Genomic DNA, 26,378 nt, shown 5'->3' with positions numbered 1-26,378 from the left:
TGAGACAGAGTCTCACTCTGTCACCCAGGCTGGAGTGCATTGGCGCAATCTTGGCTCACTGCAACCTCTGCCTCTCAGGTTCAAGTGATTCTCCTGCCTCAGCCTCCTGAGTGGCTGGGATTACAGGCATTCGCCACCATGCCTGACTAATTTTTGTATTTTTAGTAGAGATGGGGTTTCGCTGTGTTGGCCAGACTGGTCTCGAACTCCTGGCCTCAGGTGATCTGCCCACCTCAGCCTCCCAAAGTGCTGGGATTACAGGCGTGCGCCACCATGCCTGACCTTTCAGTCTTTCTTAGCACGACTTACATTTCAAATAGTTTTAACATACTACCTGATTATCATACAAGTAATTCTGTACACGACAAAACATCTAGGATTCTGTAGAAAGAAGAAAACGTTATCTCTAATTCTACTACCCAAAGATTATGACATTTTGGAGAATCTCCTTCCACACTATTGTCCTGTTGGATTATTTGATTACTAATGACATTTAATTCTGTTCAGTTCATGCACTTAAGTTTTTCTTAATGTTTACCACTATTGAAAAAATTTAAAATTTTACTAAATATGTTAATAACATCATTGATTAATCTGCAAGCAGAAGATTAGTCTCCTCATTTTGTGATGTTCCTCTTGGGAGAAGGATGTTTCCTATTTCCTTTGGTTGATTTATGTTTTCTGGAAGAAAAAAGTGGTCACTGGCATTACCCCCAACCAATGATGTGATGACTAAAATGTCAAAGTCCAGCATGGAGTTTAAAAGAGAGAAAGTTGCAGACTAGCTTACAATGTGCAGCCAGCCCTGTCCTCCAGAAAGAACACCAAAGTTTATTTTGCTGGGACAAAAGCCCCCCAGTGGGTTCAGCTTTTTGAGGCCCTGAAGGAGGGGTTGCAGGCTAGTAGTCCAAGTGTTTTTCCTCGGTAAATAGTGCCACCTTCTGGCAATTCTCTTGCATTAGGTGCACAGTTTATAAACCCCTAGGGATGGCTCCAGTGATACACTGCCACAGCTGGAGGCTGATGTTTTCCATCATTTCACCCATCATGCAGCCAAATGTAAGCATGAGCCATGAGAGTTCTCATGGCCAGAGCTGTGCACAAAGCAGGCAGGGCGGGCATCCGGTGCTCGTGGCCTTGCGTGTGCCTGTAGGAAGAGTGCTTGTCCAGAACCAGGCCGCGATTTGACTTCCACCTCCGCTGCTTTGTAGCCTTGCAGCCCCGAGGAAGGGGCTTGCTCCCCAGCCTCCTGGCACCTGCACAGAATCAGCCTGGAGGATGAGTACCATTTCATAAATCCTCAGTGCATTCCCCATGGTCAGGTATCATGGCCATTTTATCCTCTGACTTTCTGACTTTGGATTTGTCTCTCTTTCCAGGTAGATGAAGAGTACAAGAATCCTCACACAGTAGACCGAGTTCCTATGGGGAAGGTGCCTCATCTGTGGGGCCAATCCTTGTACATCCTCAGCTCGCTGTTGGCAGAGGTAGGGGGGCTTAGTGGCCTCACAGACTGGAAACCATGTGATTGGAGGTTCAGGGAACCCCGGAAGGGCATAGGGACTCTCTGCCAGGCATGTGTGTGGATGTCTTTTGCATCTTCATTCGTTTAAGGTCAACTGGACCGTGTTGGCTCCGGGGCTTGACTCCCGGCCTTGTGTGTCCATATTTCCATTAAACCAGCTCAGGTCCATGAGGGCCCAGCACTCCCCATCACCCCCTGCCAGCATTCCTCCTCTGTGGCTAGAATCTGTTCCAGTTGATGGTCAGAGGAGCTGGAAGCTTCTCGGCCAGGATTGTTAGCACATCTGATCCTAGAAGATACAAGATTTGGGAAACGACTAGATTGGCCCCTAGCTGCCCCTGCCCCAGTCCTAGGCGCAGGAAGCACAAGGACCACAGATCTCTACAGAAAGAGGTGGCGGGCCGGATTTTCTCTGGTGAATTTTGTGTCAGGTGTTCCCCCCGGACAACCCGCAGCACCCTTCCTTCTGCAGACAACTGCCTCTTGACTCCTTTCTTTTTGTTCACCATTGACTTGTCCCCAGGCTTTTGTTTTAATATGCAAATACTTTGGAGCCACCTCAAATGAATCCCCCACTCCTCAGTATGAGTGACCTTATCAGATGGGCTGTCGTTCCTGAGAGGGTCCTGCCCAGCTGAGTGCTTCGGCTGGACCCCGGGGAGGCAGGGAGGGGAAGGAGCCCAGGGAAGGGCCGAGGGGCTGCCAGGCTCTACAAAAGGCGGAAGGGGTGGTGGGTCAGCATGCCACTGGGTTCCTAGAGTGTCGAAGCCCAGGATGAAAGATACCACCGTGGAAGCAGCCCTCAGGAACTCTACCTGCCGAGCTGAAACAGTTGTTTTACAGGTACCTGAAGACTCCCCAGTGTCATGGTCATGTCCTTGGAGTAGGGGCTGTGTCTTCCACTCCTGTCTTTATTAGTAGGGAAAACGCATATATCTCATTTGAAAGCCAGCCCTGTCTCTCACTAGTTCTCTGACTCTGGGCAGGTCTCTAATCTCTGGGCTTCAGTTTCCTCATCTGTAAAATGAAAAGGATGGACTTGATCATCTCTGACCTTCCAGCTCTGATTTCTGTATCAGTGAGATGGGAAATGAGTAACTCCCCTCCCCTGCTTTCTCCTCTCTGATGTAAAGGCTTTCTCTGGGCCCAGCACTAGGTCCAGTTCCTCCTCAGAACTCCCAGAACACCTTGATCCTCTCTCTCGGGGTTCGTATCATTTGTAGAAAGTGCAAGGAGGTGCATATTCAAAGAGAATACTTTGCAAGGGAGTGGGGGTGGGGGGGCCAAGTCCCCACTCAGCCACTTCCCTTGGGTCATTGTCTTGGTTTTTCCACCTGTACAGTGGTGATGGTGGTAGTGTGGGGGCCAAGGTATTCTCCTAAAGGTCTGATGAAAAATCACTGACATGAGGCAGATTGATTAATAAGAAAAAAGGGCGTGCAGATGTACTTAACATGTATACAGGGGAGCCTTCAGAATGAATACTGCAAGATCTAGGGGAAATTTTCCGTTTTCATGCATCGTTTCAACAAAATATGGACAGCTGTGTAGAAATGTGATTAGACAAAAGGGGCGTGATGAATGCTAATGGACCAAGTGGGGAAGCCCAGCGAGGCCTTTCTGTGCAGCGCTCTTTCCTTCTGAGTATGGGCAGGTCCCTCCCTGGAGTGGGGCCCTTATGGCCTACAGCCAAACAAGGTACGTCAGGGAATTTTTTATGGCCAGTTTCTACAGAGAATATTTTTAGGTTTTGTGGCTGGCTTTGGGGAAAAGGGATTCTGGTTTCTATGCCCGCCTTGGGGGAAGAAGGATTCTAGTTTCTGTGGCGCCTCCAGAAGAATGGACTGAGAGAGAGAGGCAGGAGAAGGTCAGAGGAAAGCTTATGCTTCTGAGGCTGCTGCTGAGGTCTTTGTTTTGGGGTGTTGTTTTCTGAGCCCCAAAAGTAGTGCCTACCTGTCTGTCAGGAGGCATAAATATGACAGTGCACATACAGTGGCTCAACACAACGCCTGGCATGTCACTGAGAGCTCAGAAAGTATTGGTTATCATTCTTTTTGCTCATACAAGATGGTGGCATATTCGACGAGCCCTAGTGAGCTAGGTGCAAAAATGCAATACGTTTATCAGTGGCAATTTGAATGATGTTACTCTGTTTCACAGAAAATAAGCAATTGACTCGAAAAATATAAAGAAAAAAGTCTTGAATATGTTGAGCCCCAAAATACTTCATTTTCACACTTCAGTTTAAGATGAAATTTTAGTTAATCAATATTTCATAGTGTTAATGCTCCTCTTTTCATAGGGATTTCTTGCCACTGGTGAAATCGATCCCTTAAATAGAAGATTTTCCACTTCAGTCAAACCTGATGTTGTAGTACAAGGTTTGTGAGCGTGTTTACTGTTCATATTTAACTTTGTAAAACCAATGTTACTTTAATTCAAATTGTTGCCTAGTTTCTTATTTAATTTTTTAAAAGTGTGTATGTGCCTATGCTTTAGCATGTAGTAGTTGTATGAGATGCCTTATATAACTCAGTGGCTCCCAAAGGCAACAGAATTCTTCCCAACTGCAAAATGACTTTCTACAAAGCAATCGTTGTCTTGAATATAAACCTTGATTGCAACTGGGGCACAAGTGATTCGTTGTGCATCATTTATCATCATTGTTATTCTTTGAAAAATAGAGCCTAAGCCTGGTGAAAACTCAGAACCCAACTGAGGGTCATTCATTCCTCCCTTGGAGCCCTGACATCTTTCCGCCTTTCACCTGTGTCCACCTTTCCTCTCCCTCCTTTCCAGCCAGCCCTTCTTCTGGAGACGGGAGAGACCAGCCCGGGCTGCTGCTGCCCTCCGCCTAGCCAAGTGATTTCACCCTTCTGTGCCTCAGGGTCATGAGGACTTGAGCTCCCTGACTGGGGCTTCCTAAGATGTACTGAGGCTGCAGTGGGAAAGCGCTTGGTGTAGTGACTGGCCTGTGGTGTGCGCCTGGGTGGAGCAGTTCTCTTCCTACCTTCCCTCTTAGGGAGGACCTCCTGGCAGTCCAGTAACATTCTGTGTGGGCCATAGAGCACACCAGCTAATGTCATAGCACATTGTGTGTACACCGTATTGCCCCTGAGACTGTACACTTCTTAATGACAAGGCCTGTATCATTCTTGCAGTTTCTGTGTTGATTGGCACATACGCACCCATACGTTGAAAACAGTGATTGAACAAATGACAAGCATTTCTCTGTAGCCACTGGCTCATTTTGCTTCGGGGGCTCATGCTGTGGTGAGATGAGCTGATATCACCCAGTCAATAGAGCCATGAGATACACCTGTCACAGCATTCTGATTAGGTAAAGTTTGAGATGATGCTCTTCATCTCCACCTTAGACACGAGGCTTAGAAGTTAACCGACTCCCTCAAGGACCCACAGCTGGCAGCTGCAGGTGTGAACCCATTCCTGACTTCCAGGTGGACTGATCCAGCTGGACTCATTGTCCCTGCGCTAAGCCAGAGCATGTCCTGCTAATTAGTCCCTTGAATCTATTAAGACCATTTTTCCACCTGCAGGCCGGGACACTTTGATGGGTGTTGACGAGCATTTGTTTAATAGAACAGTGTAGAAATTCCCAGAAGGTCAGGGACAGAGTAGGGGAAGTGCAGTTCCAGAAACTTAGCCACATCCAGCTGCACAGATCATGAGGCTCCCAGGTCTCCCCCAAAACCACTGCACTAAAGGAGTTACTCCTACAGAGAGTGGCTGCTGGGGTTTCGATAAATGTGGAGTCATGCCTGTCATTGGAAGCTTTAGAAGAGACAGGTGTTAAGGAAAGCCACCCAGCCAGCCCTGCATGGCTGATGTTCCCATTTGCTGAGGGCCTGGGAGATTAGGTTTCAGTCCATGTGCAGTTGTAACTGGCCAGTTGAGCATGCAAGGCTTCCCTGGGGGCTTGTTGTGAAGGTCAGATGAGATAATGGATATTAAAATACTTGAAAAGGCATCAAGTGCTGTGTAAATATAAAGAGGTGACACTCAGCTCTCAACTGCATGTATATGTATTGTACATTCCGGCCCCACCAGCCTGTGAGTACAATGATTGTACTTAACAGTAGCCAATCCTGCACTGCCTTGAGCCTCTCCAGCTCCCAGAGGGCTCCACCGCAGCTGGACATGGCACCAACCTCTCTCCCTGTGGCCATGCTCCCCTTTTCCAGTCCCATCCCTGTACTCGTTCCCTTTGCCAAAGCACTGTCCCTTCTCAGAAAGGCCAGCGGTACTAGTACAGCAGGTGCAGCCTAACTGATCCCGGGTGGTCCCCGGTGATGGCCTCCCTCCTCCATGGGCCCCCAGGTCCCAGGCGCAATCAGCTCCCTACCTGCTGGAGAGCCAGGTGCTCAGCCTCTCCCACCAGAGATGGGGCCCAGGCCAGCCCTGGGGTGCTTTTTCCCCACTGGTGGGGCCCTGTGCGGGGGTTCTGAATGGGCCAGGCTGCTCCACTGCCACCAGCATCCCCACTCACAGACCTACTTGGCTTTCTCTAGAGGGAAGGATGTCCCCTCAGAGCATCCCCTGCCAGCAGGCGCCCCCATCTCACTCTTCTTTCCCCCATCCTTTGGGAGCAGGGGCACAGGCTTCTGGCATCCCCCAAGTGGAGCTGTTTCTACTCCTGACCCTGCACAAAAAGGGACACCAGGCAGGTTTAGAATAGATGCAGACCCAGAGGGAGGCAAGACATTACTTGAGATGGGGCAATTTGGCTTGGGACTTATTGAGGACAATTTCTAGAAGTCTCCTATCAGGCTATCTTGCACATTGAGGGCACTTGATAAACAGGCGTCGAGGTTGTTGAGGGGTGGCAAGGACAGAATGGGGAGGAGCAGCAGGATGAACACTGTCATTTCCAAAGCCAGTCATTGCATGGAAGAGCATGCTAATGTGTATGTCACCAGGCAGAAGAGGGCAGTAAGGAACACGTGTCCATGTGAAGAGACAAGAGTCATGAGCTAACGCTCATTCTGTGTTCTTGTTCACAGTTACTGTTTTGGCAGAAAACAATCACATTAAGGACTTGTTGAGGAAACACGGGGTGAACGTCCAGAGTATCGCGGACATTCATCCAATTCAAGTCCAGCCGGGCCGGATTCTTAGTCACATATATGCCAAGCTTGGTAGGTTTGGGGAAATTACCTGGGCCTTTTTGGCATGGGGGCATCTCGGTTCTAGATTTGGGGTCTGAGGGAGACTGTGATATACGTAAGTTCTAAAGACTTGGACAAAACACTAAAGCAGGAGGTTCCACCGCTTCGATGTGAAGAGGAACGGGCGAACCAGCACGTTCTCACACTCGTTCAGTGGGCACCGTCACAGGTGGCCAAGCATTTGCCAGATCTGTTGTAAAGTAAGGAGCCACCTTGAAAAATTTACAATTGGAAAAGTCATTTGTGTCTTGATAATGCTTCTCATGTTTACCTTTAGTATCAGAAAATGCTTATTTACACATTAAAATGGGAGGAGGTTCTCTATGCTTTTTCTAGAATCTGACTTTGTTTACTATTATGGCTCAATACTAAGTAAATCAAAAGTAAATGTTCTATAGTCCTTTTAGTAGTTTTATTCCATGCAGTTCCAACCGGGTACTGTTCATATACATTCATGAAAAGAAGGGGGGCGGGATTTGTTTTAATATTCAGCTTCGTGCCGTTTTAAAGAAGGATGATGGCAGTAGAAGAACCAAGCCCCAAAATGGGTCGTCTAATCTAGAAATAAGCTCAGTCTTAGCCTGAGTTGCCTGGATTACTTGTTACCGTATTTCCTCTAACTCCAATTTCTCTTTTACTTTTCAAACAGGACGGAATAAGAATATGAATTTGAGTGGGCGACCATATCGACATATTGGTGTCCTTGGAACCTCTAAACTATATGTGATTCGGAACCAAATCTTTACTTTTACACCCCAGGTGAGGAGAGCAGGCCAACGAGCATCTTTTTTTTAAGTTCTCTTTGCTGTCTGGTAAGCTTTTCTCCTGTGAATATGACAGAATTCTGCATGCATAGGTTCAAATACAGACATATGAAATGACACCCAGAGCCTAGTACAAGTCTGCCCGTAGTAGGTGCTTGGTAAATGCTGATTGAGACAGGCGTGCCATCACTTCCGGTCATGAATATTAGTGAAATTCAGACTGCTTTAGAAGTTTGCTGTTGACATGTCACTTGACTCACAGCGCTTGTGCCCCTAATCACAATCATCTCTGACCCTTGTGCAAGCTGTCATCAGACCCTCTGTGTAACACACAGCCAGGCTGATTTTCTGGCCACACCCTCGCTTACCGGGATACTGAATGTACTGATTATGGAACTTACTGCAGAGCTTTGGTTTCCAAAGAAAACTAGTCCTGTGGAAGTACATAGAAAATGTTTTTCACCCATTTGGGCAGCTAGAAAGACCAACAGTGGGATCGCTTTGGCAGCGCGGGGCACAACCCCCGCTTACCTGGGCACAGGGTTGGTCATGGGGTCTTGGGTCAAGCTGCTCTTTCATCCTAGCCCCTGCTGCTCAAGGAAATCTTGCAAGCTATTTCCCTTAGTAACAAATTTCAGTCCAGAGCTGAGCATGCACTAGTCCAGAGGCCAAGAGAACAATTTGATTTGTTCTCAACATCAGGCAGCAGTGTCTTTAGTTGACATTAACCAAAGCCATCAATCAGGTAAACAGAGTGTCCACCTCTCTCACCTGCTCACAGTGCGCCCACTTGGAAAGCATCTTCGAACCCATAGCCCTGGAAGGAGCAGGAATTAAGGAGTTACTGATTTGCTTTCAGAGACAGCAGTGTTGAGCAAGATGCTTAAATCCCCATCTGAGGAGCCGGAAATAAATCTAGCAGCGCACCTTTCCCTTCCACACTACAGCGGCAGCTCCCTGGCAGGCAGCAGACTGGTTTTTCTGATCTTGAGCAGGGCAGCCCCATGACTGGGTGGATTGAAACCAGTACTGAGCCTCTTGCCTGGCAATAAAACCCCAGGATTAGTGCTGACCTGAGTTGTCAGCTGGTGTTTCCAGGTAAAGAAAGGGTGGCTGTTTACCTAGCCTCTTCTGACTTTCAGTTCACCGACCAGCACCACTTCTACCTGGCCCTCGACAACGAGATGATCGTGGAGATGCTAAGGATCGAGCTGGCCTACCTGTGCACCTGCTGGAGGATGACAGGCAGACCCACGCTCACCTTCCCCATCAGCCGCACCATGCTTAGTAACTCCAGGGATTTCAGCAGGCTCCCTCCTGCCCCAGGGGTGGTTTGGGCTCTTACAAATGTTTAAAATGGCTCCCATGGCCAGAACTAAGCACTGAAGGGGCTTCTTAGCAGTTTGGTTTCTTATCTCGGGAATCTTCTATGCCAGAAATATTTTAATTAGATGGTGTTGATGAAAATGTTTCAGTGCATAACAGGGAAAAAAAAGTCTTCCCAGACTAAACTAATTCATCACTTTTTTTTCCTTAGCAAATGATGGCTCAGACATTCATTCTGCTGTGCTTTCCACAATTAGAAAACTAGAGGATGGATATTTTGGAGGAGCCAGGTAATTTGTGATTTTTTAAAAAAAATATAAGAATAGCACCGACCTTTCTGAAAGTCCTTTGCTGCCCTTGTCCCATTTTTCATATTAATTGTTGAACCTAAAAGCATGCAGTTTTAGAGTAAGCAGGAAGGTAACACTTCTCTAATCCAGTCGCCCATGTGAAACTTGGCTCATCTCTGAAACAGCACTCGGCTGGTATCTTTTAAGCTTTACAGGCACCAGGAGGCCTCGGACATAGGGAGGTGAACCATCAAGTCCCTCTGAAACATCTGTTCTTCTTGGAATGCATGTATGGAATTCTGTTTATGTTTCTGTGGTGTGGAAGAAAATACTCAGTGCCTGGGATCCGGCAGGTGCCCAATAAATGCTCCTTGCACCGACTTGAATATGCTATCACCTTAAGATTCATTTGCAGGACTTGGCAAATTCCTTAGAGCCCTCACAGCAGAGCACCTGAATGAGTCTGTGTAGGTCACTGGTCCCTCACCCTCTGTGGAATGAGCCCCCTTCTGGTTTACAGGCCCCAAGTAGGGCAGACACACCCAAGTATTATGCTTAAGCACCTTGAGTGATAGAGGGCTTGCGCTCCAGGAATACCCCTTCCATTTTTGTGCCCTCTACTGTCACAAGGCAGAGGTCTTCTCTGTAGTGTCTATTCTCTTATCTTCTTCCATCCTCTAGGATATACCAGAAGGGCCCCAAGAGAATGCTGTGGACCAGGCACGGTGGCCCACACTATAATCCCAGCACTTTGGGAGGCTGAGGCAGGCAGATCACCTGAGGTCAGAAGTTTGAGACCAGCCTGGCAAAACCCTGTCCCTATTAAAAATACAAAAATTAGCCAGGCATGGTGGTGCATGCCTGTAGTCCCAGCCACTTGGGAGGCTGAGGCAGGAGAATCGCTTGAACTCAGGAGGTGGAGGCTGCAGTGAGCCAAGATCATGCAACTGCACTCCAGCCTGGGTAACAGAATGAGACTCTGTCTCAAAAAAAAAAAAAAAAAAAAAAAAAGAATCTCACTGTGTAGCCCAGCCCTGGTGTAGCCTTTCCAGGGCTCAGGGAGGCTTCTGTTTGGTCCCTGATGGAATTCCAGTTGCTAAAACTTTTGGAATTGAAGTCACCCTTTCTTCTCACATCCTCTCACCCCAGGGACACTGCTACCACAGTAAAGTCACGGTCGTTTTTTAAAAATTATGGTAATTACCTATAACATTACCTTAACCATTTGTAAGTGTACAGTTCAGTAGTGTTAAGTACATTCACATTGTTGTGCAACCAATCTCCAGCACTCTTTTCATTTTGTAACAAGTAAAACTGTACACCCATTAATAGCAACCCTATTTCCCCCTCCTCCCAGCCCCTAGCAACCACCAGCCTTTCTGTCTCCATGAGTTTGACTGCTCTAGATAGCTCATATAAGTGGCATCTTACAACATTTATCATTTTGTGACTGGCTCATTTCACGTGATGTCCCCAAAGTTAAGTCCCTGTTATTTCTAACTCTGGCCTTGAGCGATTTGAAGATCCCGCTGAGGTTGGTCCGTCTGCCCACAGAGCTTCTTGCAGCTTTTGCTGTAGACTTGAAGTGGCCCTTGATCCAAGCTTCTCCTGGCCTTTCTCGTGAGACTGTCCCCAGTGTTTTGCCGTATACATTTCCAGGACTAGTGCCATACCAGCAATCTGCATCCACTTTTGCACATTTTACCTCCAATTTGCTTCAGTTACCACCTGGTGTATGGTGTCGTAACTGAGAGAGAATACCAAAGGCCTATAATTAACCATTTTGCAAAATAATTTTTTTTTTTTTTGAAACGAAGTTTCACTCTTGTTGCCCAGGCTGGAGTGCAGTGGCACAATCTCGGCTCACTGCAACCTCCACCCCCCAGGTTCAAGCAGTTCTCCTGCCTCGGCCTCCCAGGTAGCTGGGATCGCAGGCATGTGCCACCACACCTGGTTAATTTTGTATTTTTAGTAGAGACGGGGTTTCACCATGTTGGCCAGGCTGGTCTCAAACTCCTGACCTCAGGTGATCCACCTGCCTCGGCCTCCCAAAGTGCTGGGATTACAGGTGTGAGCCACTGTGCCCAGCCACAAAATAAATCCTTTTATTGAGATCTAATCATTGTAAAAAGGAAATTGTCTGCACTGCAGTTCACTGAGCACTGGTCGTGTATTCAATGTGTTGTCTCATTAAGGCTTCACTTTCTGACTTGGAGTACATTCCCATTTCATAGACAAGGAGCTGTAGACTCAGAGAGCCATTAGCAGAAGAGGAATAGGTACAGCAGCTCTGCGTGAACCCAGAACCCGGCCTCTAAGCCCTGGTGCTGAGCTGGATGAGGGCTTCTTGGTGTCAGGAGGGCCCCTTGGTTATAGACCATGGCAGATGATTCAGAGAGCCTTAGAAGAGACTGGAATGCCTAGGCTACTTCTGCTCAGTTCATGATCATTAAGAGCTTTATAAATAAAATTAATATAGTTATAATTTAGTATATCATTTATAGATTACATATAGAAGTTATAACTGTGTAACACAGTGTTATAAAAATTATATTGCAAAGATAATTAAGTTCTTGATAAGTTGAGTCACAGTTTTGGCTTTTCCTCTATTTCCAAGGGTTTTTGTTGTTGTTGTTTTTCTTTTGAGACGGAGTCTCTGTCGCCCAGGCTGGAGTGCAGTGGCGCAATCTCGGCTCACTGCAACCTCTGCCTCCCAGGTTCGAGCAATTCTGTCTCAGCCTCTCAAGTAGCTGGGATTACAGGTGTGCCTGCCACCACACCCCGCTAATTTTTGTATTTTTAGTAGAGAGGGGTTTCACTATGTTGGCCAGGGTGGTCTCAAACTCCTGAGCTCAGGTGATCCGCCTGCCTCGGCCTCCCAAAGTGCTGGGATTGCAAGCGTAAACCACGGTGCCTAGCCTATTTCTGAGGGTTTTTTAAAAGCTGAACTCACCCTACATACCGCCTAGATCCTCTTGGGGGGGTGCTCAATTAAAGGAAGGCTTTTATTTCCCTCGGGCTGTCATTCTGGTTATAGCCCTTTTGAGGCCGAAGCTCCGGCACCTCTGATACTATTGCATTACATATGCCTCAATTGACTCTTTAAACGTTTCTCAGCCTTTTCCACTAAATCCCAATCTGGTGCTGATAACTCTGAGGGAGGGATCCATTGCTTTCTGCTCCCCCGGTGTAACCTTTTAAGAATGTTTTCTTCTCTACGTGCAAATCGCTCCCAGCGTGTGGGGGTGGACCTGCAGAACCTCAGGCCCCAGGCTGCCAAACCCAGCGTCCAGGTTTCAGTGGAACTGTGCCCAGCCTAAGGTGATAGGGCCACTCAGGGCTTCTGCTCCAGTCTGGGGATGGCTTCCCCATCGAATTCCTTCTAGAGGGAACCTGACCTCTTCCATCATAGCACTCCTGTCCCTGTGTGACGGTGTTTCGCGGTAGGGACTCATAAATAATGGAACGAGTGTGCCCAGAGAATCACTGCTTCTGGGCCAGTCGTTTTGGGGGAAAAAACAAAACAAAAACATGGGTTGGTTCTGTTTAAAAGTAGTTTGCGCGATATATTTTGTCAAACTGTTGGTTGGTTCAGTAAAATAGAGTCGTATTTGTGTTGGGTTGGGAGTAAGAAGTCAGTGTGATTCATTTGGCTTTTAATATGCTGTGTGCGTTCACGTCATACTTGCTATTGAATTTTTGTTTGAATGTCTTGGCTGACCGCTTATATGGGGCAATCTTCAGAGTAATATATGTATTGATTCTGGCAGAAGCACCACATGGTTGTGCAAAAGTCTCTCAGTGATTCATAGTGGAAGGTTATCCACACACTACCTGTGTCCCTAACACGGTGTCTTCTTGGCAGAGTAAAATTAGGGAACCTTTCGGAATTTCTCACCACATCGTTCTACACGTATCTGACTTTTCTGGATCCAGACTGTGATGAGAAGTTGTTTGATGATGCCAGCGAAGGGACTTTCAGTCCTGATAGTGATTCAGATTTGGTAGGATATCCGGAAGACACCTGTAATCAAGGTACAGCTTGGAATGCTTTCGTGGGTAGTTCGCTGAATTTATTTAAACTTTAGCATTGTGATAAAATTGCCCTAAGACTCAAATACAGACAATGATTGATAATTAAAAACAAGGAAAAACAAAAAAGAGGCTTCTGAAACTTGCGTATGTTAAAATGAATAAAATGCCAGTTTAAAAACCGAAACTGCAAATGATGTCCTTGAAAGTGGGGCATTTTTAAACCTAGAAGGACAAAGAGTTTTAGGAATGGGGACTTTTTTTCTTTTTTGTCTTCTCTCTCTTTTTTTTTTGTTGTTGTTTGTTTTTGAGACAGGGTCTTTGTTGCCCAGGCTGGAGTGCAGTGGCATGATCATGGCTCACTGCAGCCTCGACCTCCTGGGCTCAAGCAATCCTCCCACCTCAGCCTCCCAAGTGGCTAAGACTATAGGCCTACAGGGAAGCACCACCATACCCAGCTAATTCTTTTATATTTTATAGAGATGGGGTCTCCTTATGTTGCCCTGGCTGGTCTTGAACTCCTGGGCTCAACTGATCAGCCTGCCTCGGCCTCCCGAGGCACAGGCATGAGCCACCGTGGCTGGCCAGGAATGGGGACTTTGCACAGAATACGTACATTCTGAAGACAGAAACATACTGCTTGAATTTTCAAAGGAGTGGTAGAATGATCTAGGTTTGGTTGGATATGAGTGATGAAACCCTATGTATATAACATTTCTCAGTCTGAATAAGGTTTTGAGGTGATCTGTTTTTCACTTTTAGATAGTAGTTGGAATTAGGGCTGGGAGTTCCATAAGGCTTAGCTTACTCATGACAAATTAAAACAAAAAGCCCAGACTTCGGCTGCTATCCTTCAGGCTATCTTACATATTATTCAGTTCATCTTGGGAGGACGAGATGTAAACACTATCTTGACCAGTAGTTTTTTTTTTTTTCCTGGGATGAAGTTTTTCCAAACAGCAAATTTCTACACACATACATTATCTCTGTAAATCTCTTCTTACTCTTCAGGGGTGAGTGGGAGTGCAAATATCAATATCTCAGTGTTGTCATCTGCTAAGACTACTCAGTGCTACTTGCTACCCATGGTCACTATTGTGTAGTCATATTTCTGCAGCTTGGTTTCATTGGCTCTTTTTCTTGCCTGTCCAATTACAGAAAGCCAAGATGAACTTGACCATTATATCAACCACCTTCTGCAAAGTACATCGTTGAGGTCCTATCTGCCTCCTCTTTGTAAGAACACAGAAGACCGCCATGTCTTCAGTGCTATCCATTCCACGCGGGACATACTTTCTGTGATGGCAAGAGCAAAGGGTTTGGAAGTTCCATGTATGTTATTAACTGTTTTCTGCCTGTTAAAATACCTTCTTTTATCAAAGTAATGCAGGGACATAATTTAAAAGCCAAAGAATCCTAGAAGACAACAAAATGCCCCCCACGTCCTTCTACTTAGAGGTAACCACTTTCAAGTCTTTTAGCTCTTTCTTCTGGTATATACATATCTCCATATTTCTCAAATAATGTGTGCATACTGCTGTCTTCACATGCATTGACTTGATTCGGTACCTGTTGACTTTCGATTAAGTGGGTAAGGATCTGGCTGTCTTAAAGCACCACTCCTCTGCTTCACTCTCCCTAACCCACCAAGGGGTTAAAGTTTAGTTAAATCAGTATTCACTCTTTATATCATTGTATGTACACAAATATTTCCAACTGAGCATTATAGTATATTCTGTTTATATTCCCATTTTTACTCTTTGTTTTTTCAAAAGGTAAAGTTGCCCTGGCTTTTCATTTGCTTTGCTTTCTTTCTACATCTTCCAGTGGCCTCGCAATACAAATTTCCACAAGCTCAGTCGTATCGGTGAATCTCTCAATTCCACTGCCTTTCTTAGAGTCCACGAGTCTCCTTCTATCTGGGCTGACTGCGCTCTAGGCCTGTTGCATATGTGTCATCCTGGGAGTTTCCCTGGCTTGTCTCCTTAGTTGGATTCCGTGGTTCCCGAATCTGTTGTGTTCCCCTTTCTCAATGTATTCTTCTGTTTTGGTGGAGCACATTCTAGAATAGTTTCAGTAGGTTTCAAAAAAAAAAAAGTGAAGTGGAAGAGGGCATGGTGGTGACAGCTCTCAACTTGCTTGTTTTTGAACTGCACTGCCCTCTGCCCCCTTCTGGCTTGGTTGCCCTCAGTGTCTGAGGTGCTTTTTACCCTGAGATCTTCCCTGGAGGAGTGGTCTGTATTGTCCCAATTTTTTTTTTTACCTTTTTTGATAGGGACATGAGTATTTCCTGAGAATGCCTGTAATCCCAGCACTTTCGGAGGCCAAAGCAGGCGGATCACTTGAGGCCAGGAGTTTGAGACTAGCCTGGCCAACATGGTGAAACACTGTCTCTACTAAAAATACAGAAATGAGCCAGGTGTGGTGGCCTGCGCCTGTAATCCCAGCTACTCAGGAGGCTGAGGCAGAAGAAGCGCTTGAACCCGGGAGGCAGAGGTTGCAGTGAGCTGAGATTGTGCCACTGCACTCCAGCCTGGGTGACAGAGCGAGACCCTGTCTCAAAAAAATAATAAAATAAAAATACAGTATAATTTCTTTTTCTGAAAGAGAGAGAAAGAAAAGGTCCTGCTCTGTCACCCAGGCTGAAGTGCAGTGGTGCAATTACGGCTTACTGCAGCCTTCACCTCCCAGGCCCAAGCAATCACCCTACCTCAACCTCCCAAGTAGCTGGGACCACAGGTGCATGCCACCACACCCAGCTAATTTTTATTTTTATTTTTGTGGAGACAGGGTTTCGCCATGTTGCCCAGGCTGGTCTCAAATTCCTGGCCTCAAACGATCTGCCCACCGTGGCCTCCCAAAGTACTGGGATTACAGGCATGAGCCACTATGCCTGGCAATTTGTTATTATTCTAAGAATATTAATGGCAGGGCTTTTTGTTTTGGTTTGTATATACCCTTTTTACTCTTTGAATGGTTTCCATTCCCCCAAGTTACTTTTTCCAGTTTGCTTAGGTTTCTGTCTTCCACATGAGCATCCTTCTTCCAATGCCCTGCTCCTCCTCGCTTACCTGGTCATGCATGAGAATCTCCAAGCCCATGGGTGGGGCTTGTTGACTCGGAGTTACTTGATTTCCCAGAGATACTCTACAATCTCCTAGTGGATTTCCTATTTCAAGGATTAGGGCCTGGTTGCCTGGAGCTATATAGTTACTTATAATTCCCTTAAGGAATGTATCCAGGCCTTCAGATGTGCTAATCAGTAGCCCCCCTCTCTTCGAGCCCCTTCCTCTTTTACCCTCTTCTGAGAGACCCTCCAGTCTTCTGTCAGAGTGAGTGAGGTGGTCATCAAGCTGGGTGTAGTTGAAGCAGATGTCCAGGGAGCTCACTGCTTCTCAAATAGCTTCTCCCCAGCCTTCCTTGTTTTGGACACCCCTTCTAGGCCCCAGTTCCAGAAGCACATGGTGCAGCAGGCCCCAGGGACTTCTGATGAGCCTTGGGTGTAACTGACCAGCTCTCGAATTTCTCCACTGCAGACTTGGGAATTGGTTGCCTTGTGTCAGCTAAATCACTTATCTTTCATCTGTCAGCTTTCCCGCTTGTGAAATTCTGTTCCTGTCGTCTTCTTTCTTGTTTTTCTTCATTCTCAAGGATTTGTCTTTTTTAAAAAAATATATACAGTTATGCACCACATAACTTTTTGGTCAATGGCAGACCGCATATATGGCGGTGGTCCCCTAAGATTATAATGGAGCTGAAACCTTTCTGTCACCTAGTGACGTCGTAGCTGTAGTGACTTTGTAGCCCCATGCACTGCTCATGTGTTTGTGGCAATGCCAGTATCAACAAACCTCCTGCGCTGCCAGTCGTATACAAGTCTAGCACATACAATTATGTATAGTACACAATACTTGATAATACATAAGTATGTTGCTGGTTTGCGTATTTAGAGTGTACTCCTTTTACTTATTAAAAAAAGTTAACTGTGAAACAGCCGCAGACCAGTTCTTCAGGAGGGATTACAGGAGAAAGCATTGTTATCTTAGGAGATGACAGCTCCATGTACGTTACTGCCCCTGAAGACCTTCCAGTGGGACAAGCTGTGGAGGTGGCAGCAGTGAGATGGATGATCCTGGCCCTGCATAGGCCTAATGTGTGTGTGTTTTCATTTTTTAAAAAAAGTTTAAAAAGTAAAATAAATAAAACTAAAAAATAGATCAAAGCGTATAGAATAAGGACATAAAGAAAATATTTTTGTGTGCTGGCCGTGGTGGCTCATGCCTGTAATCCCAGCACTTTGGGAGGCCCAGGTGGGTGGGTCAGGAGTTCGAGACCAGCCTGGCCAACATGGTGAAACCCTGTCTCTACTAAAAATACAAAAATTAGCTGGGCGTGGAGGTGCGCACCTGTAATCCCAGCTACTTGGGAGGCTGAGGCGGGAGAATCGCTTGAACCCGGGAGGTGGAGGTTGCAGTGAGCCGAGATCGCACCACTGCAGTCCAGCCTGGGCAACAAGGCGAGACTCTATCTCAAAAAAAAAAAAAAAAAAAAAAAAGAAAATATTTTTGTATAGCTGTACGATCTGTGTTTTAAGCTGTTATTACAAAAGTCAAATTTTTAAAAATTTAAGTTTATAAAGTTACAGTAAGCTAAGGTCATTTAGTATTAACACTGTGTGATGAATTGAGTGCAGCGTGAGTGTAGAGTATTTATGAAGTCTACAGCAGTGTACAGTCATGTCCTAGGCCTTCACATTCACTCACCCCTCACCCAGTCACCCAGAGCAACTTCCAGTCCTGCAAGCTCCATTCATGGCAAGGGCCCTATAGAGGTGAACCATTTTTCAACTTATATACCATATTTCTTTTTTTTTTTTTTTTTTTGACAGGGTCTTGCTCTGTCACCCAGACTGAAGTGCAGTGCCACGATCAGGGCTTACTGCAGCCTCAGTCTCCTGAGCTCAAGCGATCCTTCTGCCTCAGCCCCCCAGTAGCTGGGACTACAGGCATGCACCATCACACCCAGCTCATTGTTTTTGTTTTGTTTTGTTTTGTTTTGTTTTGTTTTGTTTTTTAAGACAGAGTTTCATTCTTCTTGCCCAGGCTGGAGTGCAGTGGCACGATCTCAGCTCACCATAACCTCCGCCTCCCAGGTTCAAGCGATTCTCCTGCCTCGGCCTCCAGAGTAGCTGGGATTACAGGCATGTGCCTCCACACCTGGCTAATTCTGTATTTTAGTAGAGATGGGGTTTCGTCATGTTAGTCAGGCTGATCTCGAACTCCCGACCTCAGGTGATCCTTCCGCCTCAGCCACCCAAAGTGCTGGGATTACAGGTGTGAGCCACCACGCCTGGCCTACCATTTTTTTTTTTTTTTTAAATTTTAGTGGGGACGAGGTCTCACTATGTTGCCCAGGCTGCTCTTGAACTCCTGAGCTCAAGAAATCCTCTAACCTCAGCCTCCCAAAGTGCTGGGATTACAGGCATGAGCCACCATGACTGGCCTATACCATATTTCTACCGTACCTTTTCTATGTTTAGACACACAAATACCATTGTGTTACAGTTACCTACAGTATGCAGTATAGGAACATGCATACTGGTTTGTAGCCTAGGAGCAATAGCCTCTATCATCCAACCTAGGTGTGTAGTAGGCTGTACCATCTAGGTTTGTGTAAGTACACTCTATGCTGTTCATGCAGTGAGGAATTTGCCTAATGACACATTTCTCAGAATGTATCCCTGTCATTAAACAATGCATGACTATATATTTTCTGTAATGTTAGTGGAGGGTTGGAAGGAATTAAAATTACAGTGTGTATTCAATTCACAAGTATAACCTGGAGGTCTATAAATGCCTTTTAAATACGCATCATCTTTACCTTGAAAACTTCCTGTTCTCCTGAGATGACATGCTATAGCCTGGAAGACAGGGATGGCTTAATGAATAAATATCGATAATTATAATATCCAGAGGTGGTTGATAAACAAGCCCTACTGCCCGGCAGTGGCAGAGTGAAGTGCATACTGGACCGGAAGCCAAGACGCCTTGATTATGGGAAGTGACCTTGGACAAATGGTCTACCCTCCCTGGGTCTCTCAGTTTCCTCATCCGAAAGAAAAAGAGGTCCGGTGAAATCACTTCTGAGCTTCTTTCCAGTCCTGGGATGTTATATCATTTTTCCTGAATTCCAGGAGGGAAAAGCGAAATCCAGTTCCCAAAGCAAGATCTATGCCCTGCTCACTTCTTACTCCCGGATTTAGCACATGAGGTGGCTACATGATAAATTCTTGTTGAAGCTGAACTGAATAAGTGATCTTTCCTTCTGTTGGTTTGTGTTAGATAAGGAGCAGCTGCCATACTTCTCAAAAGAAGTATTGGCCGGGAACAGTGGCTCAAGCCTATAATCCCAGCACTTTGGGAGGCCGAGACGGCTGGATCACCTGAGGTCAGGAGTTCAAGACCAGCCTGACCAACATGGTGAAACCCCATCTCTGCTAAAAATGTAAAAATTAGGCCGGGCCTAGTGGCTCGTGCCTGTATTCCCAGCACTTTGGGAGGCTGAGGTGGGTGGATCACCTGAGGTCGGGAGTTCGAGATCAGCCTGACCAACATGGCGAAACCCCATCTCTACTAAAGATACAAAATTAGCCGGGCGTGGTGGTGCATGCCTATAATCCTAGCTACTTGGGAGGCTGAGGCAGGAGAATCACTTCAACCTGGGAGGTGGAGGTTGTGGTGAGCCAAGATCTCGCCATCACACTCCAGCCTGGGCAACAAGAGCGAAACTCTGTCTCAAAAAAAAAAAAAAAAATTAGCTGAGTGTGGTGGCGTGTGCCTGTAATCCCAGCTACTCAGGAGGCTGAGGCAGGAGAATCACTTGAACCCAGGAGGCAGAAGTTGCAGTGAGTCGAGATCACACCAGTGCACTCCAACCTGGGTGACAGAGTGAGACTCTGTCTCCAAAAAAAAAAAAAAAAGTATTGTTCTTCCTCCTCAGAATAACTCTTTATTCTTTTGTTTTCCAGTTGTTCCCATGACTTTGCCGACTAAAGTTCTAAGTGCCCACCGTAAATCACTGAATCTTGTTGATTCTCCTCAGCCACTCCTAGAAAAGGTAAAGTATATGGAACAGCTTTTTTTTAAAAGTATGTTGTTCTACAATGCAGGATTAGTCCCCAAACTCTTTCAAATGGCTAAACTCAAAAGAAACAGCATATTTCTCGATATCAGGGACCTTTCAGTTTAGAAGCTCTGGGCTTGGATGTGAACCCAATCACTTTGTTGTCTGGAATCTGACTTGCATCAATATGTAAATTGAATTTGATGCAAACCTTTACATTTTGCCTGTAGAAAAAACTACTACCTTGCTGCCTACTCATCAGAGTCTATGTAGCCACTAGAGGAAATAGCTCACTACCTAGCCCCGCCTAACTATTTAGCTGGCCAAGGTGGGACTACTTGTGGAACAGAGTACAGGACTCTTTGTTCCTAATGGCCTTTTAAAATTTTTCTTAGAGTCTCGCTCCGTCACCCAGGCTGGAGTGCAGTGGTGTGATCACAGCTTACTGAAGCCTAAACCTCCAGGCTCAGGCAATCCTCCCACCTCAGCCTCCCAAATAGTTGGGACTACCAGCGTGCGCCACCATGCCCAGCTAATTTTTGTATTTTTTGTAGAGACAGGGTTTTACCATGTTGCCCAGACTGGTCTGGAATTCCTGGGCTCAAGTGATCCTCTCACTTTAGCCTCCCAAGGTGCTGGGATTATAGGCGCAAGCCACTGTGCCTGGCTCCTAATGCTCTTAATGTAAGAAAAAACAGTAAAAGATTCCTCAGGATACTGCAGGAAACAGATGGGCATAAAAAAATTTAAAAAATAAGATTCCTCAGGAGAATAAAATCTCAGGCTGTTCCATTAATTCCCACAATTTGTTATTTTATCCAGGACTCTTCCCTGATTCTACCCCACATGAATAGACTCAGTGCCACTCAGTGCCTGTTGGAGAAGATTTTACCCTGATTTCAATTTTAGGTTGTTTAAAACATCCTTTTTGCATTTGTTTTGCTTCCAAATAACTATACCATATATGCAGCATGGTGCAGAAAGCAGGAATAGAGGAACGAGAGGTCATCTCCAACCCCTCCTTAGCTCTTGTGAGGGCTTTTCGGCTCCATCTAGAAGCCGCTTGACACCAGGCAGATTAACAAGAAAAAGCATACAAAGGTGATTAGCTTTCTGGGTACATGGGGATCTTCACAAGAGAGTGAAGTCTGAAGAAGTGGTCAAAGCAAGATGCTTTTCTACTTTTTAAACAAAGAGTGATAAATTTGAGAAGCTAGGACAGGACAAGGAAAATCTGGCTAGAGGCAGTTATTAGGAGATATATACACGGGGCGTGTAAAACTAGTGGAAGATAAGGGTTCCTTGGGTAAGTGTATTTATACAGGTCCGTTGCCACCCCCAGTTCCTGGGCTCTGGTGATATGGGCTATTTTTGCACCCTAGGAGTGTACCCCTCCCAGAGGCATCCTTATGGCTTGCTGCCTGCAGAAAGAGACAGGTCAGCTGCCCCTTTCTGAAACTACAGTTTTTCCAGTGTTTTCAACTCAAAATAGTCAATGTACCAATCTGGCATATTTGGGGATAGCACATCCTTCACACCTTCAGCTCAGTGAATGATCACCAAGCCAGTATACCTGGATCAATGACCACCTTCTGTGCCCCCCTCCCATCTCTTTCTCCTTTTCTGGTCCAGAGATAACTGCTGTCATGATTCCTAACACCAGAGGTTAGTTCTGCTTGTCTGTGAACCTTCCATAAATAAAACTCACATATATTTTAACCTATTCAGTCCAGTCTCTTGCAAATGTTGACCAGCACAGTGATTCACTGATCAAAAATAGCAAAAGCCTATAAATAAAGAGGTACAAAAAGTCATTGAAAACTGGAGCACAGCACAGCAATAGAGTTCCAAGACCAGATTGGTGTTTCACTTCTTGATCGTCCAAAAGTTGCATGCCTAGCCCATCTCCCTGCTTTCCGGCTCTTGTATGACCAGGTTCCTGAAAGTGACTTTCAGTGGCCTAGAGATGACCATGGTGATGTGGACTGTGAGAAGCTGGTTGAGCAGCTGAAAGATTGTTCGAACCTACAGGACCAAGCAGACATTCTGTACATTCTTTATGTCATAAAGTAAGTGTCTGAGTCCATTCGGGCAGTTATAACAAAATACCACGAACAGGTTGGCTTAGGAACAACAGAAATGTATTTCTCACAGTTTCGGAGGCTGGGAAGTTGAAACTCAAGGCCGATTTGATGTCTGGGAAAGCCTGTTTTCTCATAGATGGCGTCTTCTCATTGCATCCTGACATGGTGGAAGGGGCGAGTGAGCTCTCTGGCGTCGTTTTTATAAGGGCACTCATCTCCTTCAGGAGGGCTCTGCCCCCCTGACCTGATGACCTCCCAAAGTCCCCACCTCCTAATGTCATCATTGTGGGGGTTAAGATTTCAACATAGGAATTGGGGGAAAACAGACATTCAGGCCGTAGCAGTAAGTTTATGGTCTTTACTAGGCTAAGCTTTCTCAGTTCTCCTTAATTTTTTTCCCTAGTATTCTTGGCCTTCTAGCCAGCCCAGGTCATGATTGTATTCACCCCAGTTACCCAGGATCACCAGGAATGAAACTTCTATCCCCTTCTCTGCCTACTGATGCTGGTCCCCCAGGATGAGAAGGCTATGTGAGGCCAGGAGGCCACCACGTCCTGATGTTAGGCTTCTGTTTCAAAGGACATAGGGAAGCTTTGATCGGGCGTAACCCTCTCAGTGAGACTCAGGGGCACTGGGAGAGCCCAAGCGCTGTGCAAAATGCACAGTGATCCATTCCTCTCCCAGTCTAAACATCCTGGACTATATTTCTGGGTTTTTCTACCTCTTGGCAGGGGTCCCAGCTGGGACACAAATCTCTCTGGACAGCACGGGGTCACCGTTCAAAACCTTCTCGGCGAGCTCTATGGGAAAGCCGGCTTGAACCAGGAGTGGGGTCTGATTCGCTACATCTCAGGCCTGCTCAGGAAGAAAGTGGAGGTCCTGGCTGAGGTCAGTGCGACTGTGCCGGCTGCCCATGTGTGCTCACTAGCTCGTGCCCCCTTCCTCTTCCACTTCCAATCTCCCAGTTATACCTCTTACTTGTGAAGGAGCCCCATTCTTTAACCCACAGGTGGAGCGGGCCCTTCTCTCCTGCCTGCCTGCTGCTCCAGGAAGGCGAGCAGAGGGAAGGAAATGCAAGTGGATTGGTTTTGTTCTTTCTTAGCTACGGAAAAAGACTCGCCAGGAAATCAAATGAAAGTGCTCTGTGGCCTGGCAGCCTCTTAGATCTCTCTTTTTTCACACATCCACAGTACAGTGATCATTAATATTTATTACCCCAAGGCCAGGCAAAATCCAGAGCTGCTTTCTAAGACGCTCGAGTTCAGTGTCATGATGGTAAAATGATGGCATTTATTAGATGTGAATAATGGGGAAACGGGTAATTTAGGAATTGAATATGGTTATTAACTCTTACCATCGGTATCTTCAGACTCATCCCTGTCTCACTCAATAGCAGGGAGTCCAATGTGTTTGCTAGTGGATGGGCATTAAACGCCCACTGACGGGCCCTTCAGAGCCAAGCCTGGGGCCACACATTGGAGACAGAGACCACAGACACCCAGCCCTGCCTGGGTTGCTTAGTCTGGTGTCTAGGTATGAATTTTCCAAATCAAGGGCAACATGGGTCATAAAGTTTATAACGGTAAATGTACGATCTGATTGGCAGTGTCTCCTCCCCACTGCCTGTCGTCTTTGCCAGTCTCTCTCGCGCTCTGCCTCTCACCCTTCCTCTTAACTGCGCAGGCCTGCACGGACCTGCTGTCGCACCAGAAGCAGCTCACCGTGGGCCTGCCGCCCGAGCCCCGGGAGAAGATCATCTCTGCGTAAGTCCTCAGCCTTGGGGACCTCAGGTTTGCGGGGGAGCCATGGGGAAAACATCAGCGCTTCCCAGTGTTCGGAGGAGGGGCTTTTTAAAGGCACTCTGTCACATGGATGCATCTAGCACAGAAAATAAGGGTGTTCCATGAAGAGCGAGGAGGCACTGTCTCAAGACACCTCATCATGTTCGTTACACAATGCTCCTTCCTAGGCCCCTTCCCCCAGAGGAGCTCACAAAACTCATCTACGAGGCCAGTGGGCAGGACATCAGCATTGCCGTCCTCACGCAGGTCTGGGGCTGGTGTGGGAGGGGCTGGGCCACAGCCTTCCTCAGAGTGGAAGGGACCCTTCAGCCACTCACCCTGTCTCTGAAACCCTATCTCCGTGTGTGTCTGCCTCAGGAGATTGTGGTTTACCTGGCCATGTATGTCAGGGCGCAGCCCAGCCTCTTTGCGGAGATGCTGAGACTCCGGATTGGACTGATCATTCAGGTGATGGCCACGGAGCTGGCACGGAGCCTGAACTGCTCAGGTGAGATGCCCGCAGCTCCTGCAGCTCCCGCCGCACCCCACCCCGACCACCCGGCCACGGCCTCCACTCTCAGGGGAAGACCTGCTTAGGTTATCTCGAACCCAGCATCCAAGCCTGTGGCAAGCTCAGGCCTTACCAGCTTCTCTCATTTAGATGGAACTCCCATCCACGTGGCATAGAGCTGAAGTTCATAAGTCAGGGAGAATGGGGCTCTGGTGATGTTTACTATTACAGCCTCAAAGGCGATGCGGAATCTTCCGCCCTGTACCTGACATCTAAGCTCCTTCCTGGATGCCCTTGCTATGAGATGTCACCCCCATTTTATAACACCTTCACTGGGAGAAACCCTACCAATTTGAATATAAAAATCCATCATGAGACATCTAGCGTTGGGGATCATACATTGTGAAACATCATGTGTCTAAGAATTAAGCAGATACATGATTTAAATGGCAGCATTTAGAATCCCCACGGAACAGTGCAGTTCAGCCCCAAAGCAATAGTGAGGTTCTCCTGAACAGGGAGACCTGCCACGGCATCTGCTGTCACCTCCCTCCCCACCCACGTCCACCTGACCCTACCTTTACCCACCACCAGCCCTGTGTCTGGGACACTTACAAGATATTTGTTTTTAGGAGAAGAGGCTTCTGAAAGTTTAATGAACCTCAGCCCTTTCGATATGAAAAATCTCCTGCACCATATTCTAAGTGGGAAAGAGTTTGGTGTTGAAAGAAGTGGTAAGTCCCATGCTCCTGTTAACGTCTTCAGGGAGCTGCCTCCTTTACATGCAGCAGACATTAGAACCAGCACTGTGGGGCATAGCGAATGTGGGAAGGGAAGGCTCCTACCTGAAGGAGATGAACAGAGTCCTAGGCTCAAGCTTCCTGCTTTGGGGGCTTTGGGACTCGCTCGCAGTGTGCTGGGCGAGCTTTTCTTGCCCAGGTTGGCACAGCATGTGGGTGTGGTATACCGCCTCCTGTAGCCGTAAGCACCTGGCACCATCACTTATGCAAAAGTGTTGGCTGGGCATGGTGGCTCATGCCTGTAATCCCAGCACTTTGGGAGGCTGAGGTGGGCGGATCACGAGGTCAGGAATTTGAGACCAGCCTGACCAACGTGGTGAAACCCCGTCACTACTAAAAATACAAAAAAAATTAGTCGGGCATGGTGGCACGCGCCTGTAATCCCAGGTACTCAGGAGGCTGAGGCAGGAGAATCACTTCAACCCGGGAGGTGGAGGTTACAGTGAGCTGAGATAGCGCCACTGCGCTCCAGCCTGGGCGACAGAGCAAGGCTCTGTTCTCAGAAAAAAAAAAAAAGTGGTAGAAGTGTGGGGGACCCCGAATGCCAGGGTGAAAGGGCTGTCCTTTCACACCACCTGAGCATCCTGGCCTTTGGTTTGGGTAAAAACATTCTCAGCCCAGCCTCACATCACCCTCCACAGGGCAGGGAGGAGACCCCTCTGTGACCTCACAGCATGCTCGAGCTAACTTATTTTGCTTTGTCCTGCCTTGCTCACTCTGTTTTTATCTGAACCGGAACCCTGCTTGCAGTGCTGGGAAACATAATCACCCAAGTCCTGGCGTGATTCTTGTTCTCAAATGTTCCCTAATTATAATTGAAGCAATTATCATTTCTCCTCCTCATAAAAAAGCTAAATGATTTGCAGGCACGTTGGTGAATTTATTTCATCAAGCCAAAGAAATGCACTGTGGGCTATCATTCCTTTTATTTAATAAGAAGGACATTGGGTACTTTGT

At 46.8% G+C, this 26,378-nt stretch overlaps 1 protein-coding gene across 1 annotated transcript in view; it reads left to right on the top strand.

Moving 5' to 3' along the window:
* Positions 1 to 26,378, top strand: part of PHKA2 (phosphorylase kinase regulatory subunit alpha 2) — a 96,350-nt gene that overhangs the window by 57,583 nt on the left and 12,389 nt on the right. Inside the window, exons 7-21 of the mRNA XM_058441834.1 lie at positions 1,380 to 1,487; positions 3,828 to 3,906; positions 6,547 to 6,681; positions 7,361 to 7,470; positions 8,618 to 8,762; positions 9,013 to 9,091; positions 12,957 to 13,126; positions 14,282 to 14,455; positions 20,151 to 20,239; positions 22,181 to 22,314; positions 23,061 to 23,217; positions 24,013 to 24,092; positions 24,299 to 24,377; positions 24,489 to 24,618; positions 25,254 to 25,355. Of these exons, the coding sequence (XP_058297817.1) occupies positions 1,380 to 1,487; positions 3,828 to 3,906; positions 6,547 to 6,681; positions 7,361 to 7,470; positions 8,618 to 8,762; positions 9,013 to 9,091; positions 12,957 to 13,126; positions 14,282 to 14,455; positions 20,151 to 20,239; positions 22,181 to 22,314; positions 23,061 to 23,217; positions 24,013 to 24,092; positions 24,299 to 24,377; positions 24,489 to 24,618; positions 25,254 to 25,355 (1,771 nt within the window). The remainder of the gene's footprint in view (positions 1 to 1,379; positions 1,488 to 3,827; positions 3,907 to 6,546; positions 6,682 to 7,360; positions 7,471 to 8,617; positions 8,763 to 9,012; positions 9,092 to 12,956; positions 13,127 to 14,281; positions 14,456 to 20,150; positions 20,240 to 22,180; positions 22,315 to 23,060; positions 23,218 to 24,012; positions 24,093 to 24,298; positions 24,378 to 24,488; positions 24,619 to 25,253; positions 25,356 to 26,378) is intronic.

This window comes from Hylobates moloch, unplaced genomic scaffold (genome assembly GCF_009828535.3).
Source record: "Hylobates moloch isolate HMO894 unplaced genomic scaffold, HMol_V3 SCAFFOLD_7, whole genome shotgun sequence".
Lineage (NCBI taxonomy): Eukaryota > Metazoa > Chordata > Mammalia > Primates > Hylobatidae > Hylobates > Hylobates moloch.
Note: the sequence above shows the minus strand (reverse complement) of the source record. Positions and strands in the feature narration are given on the sequence as shown.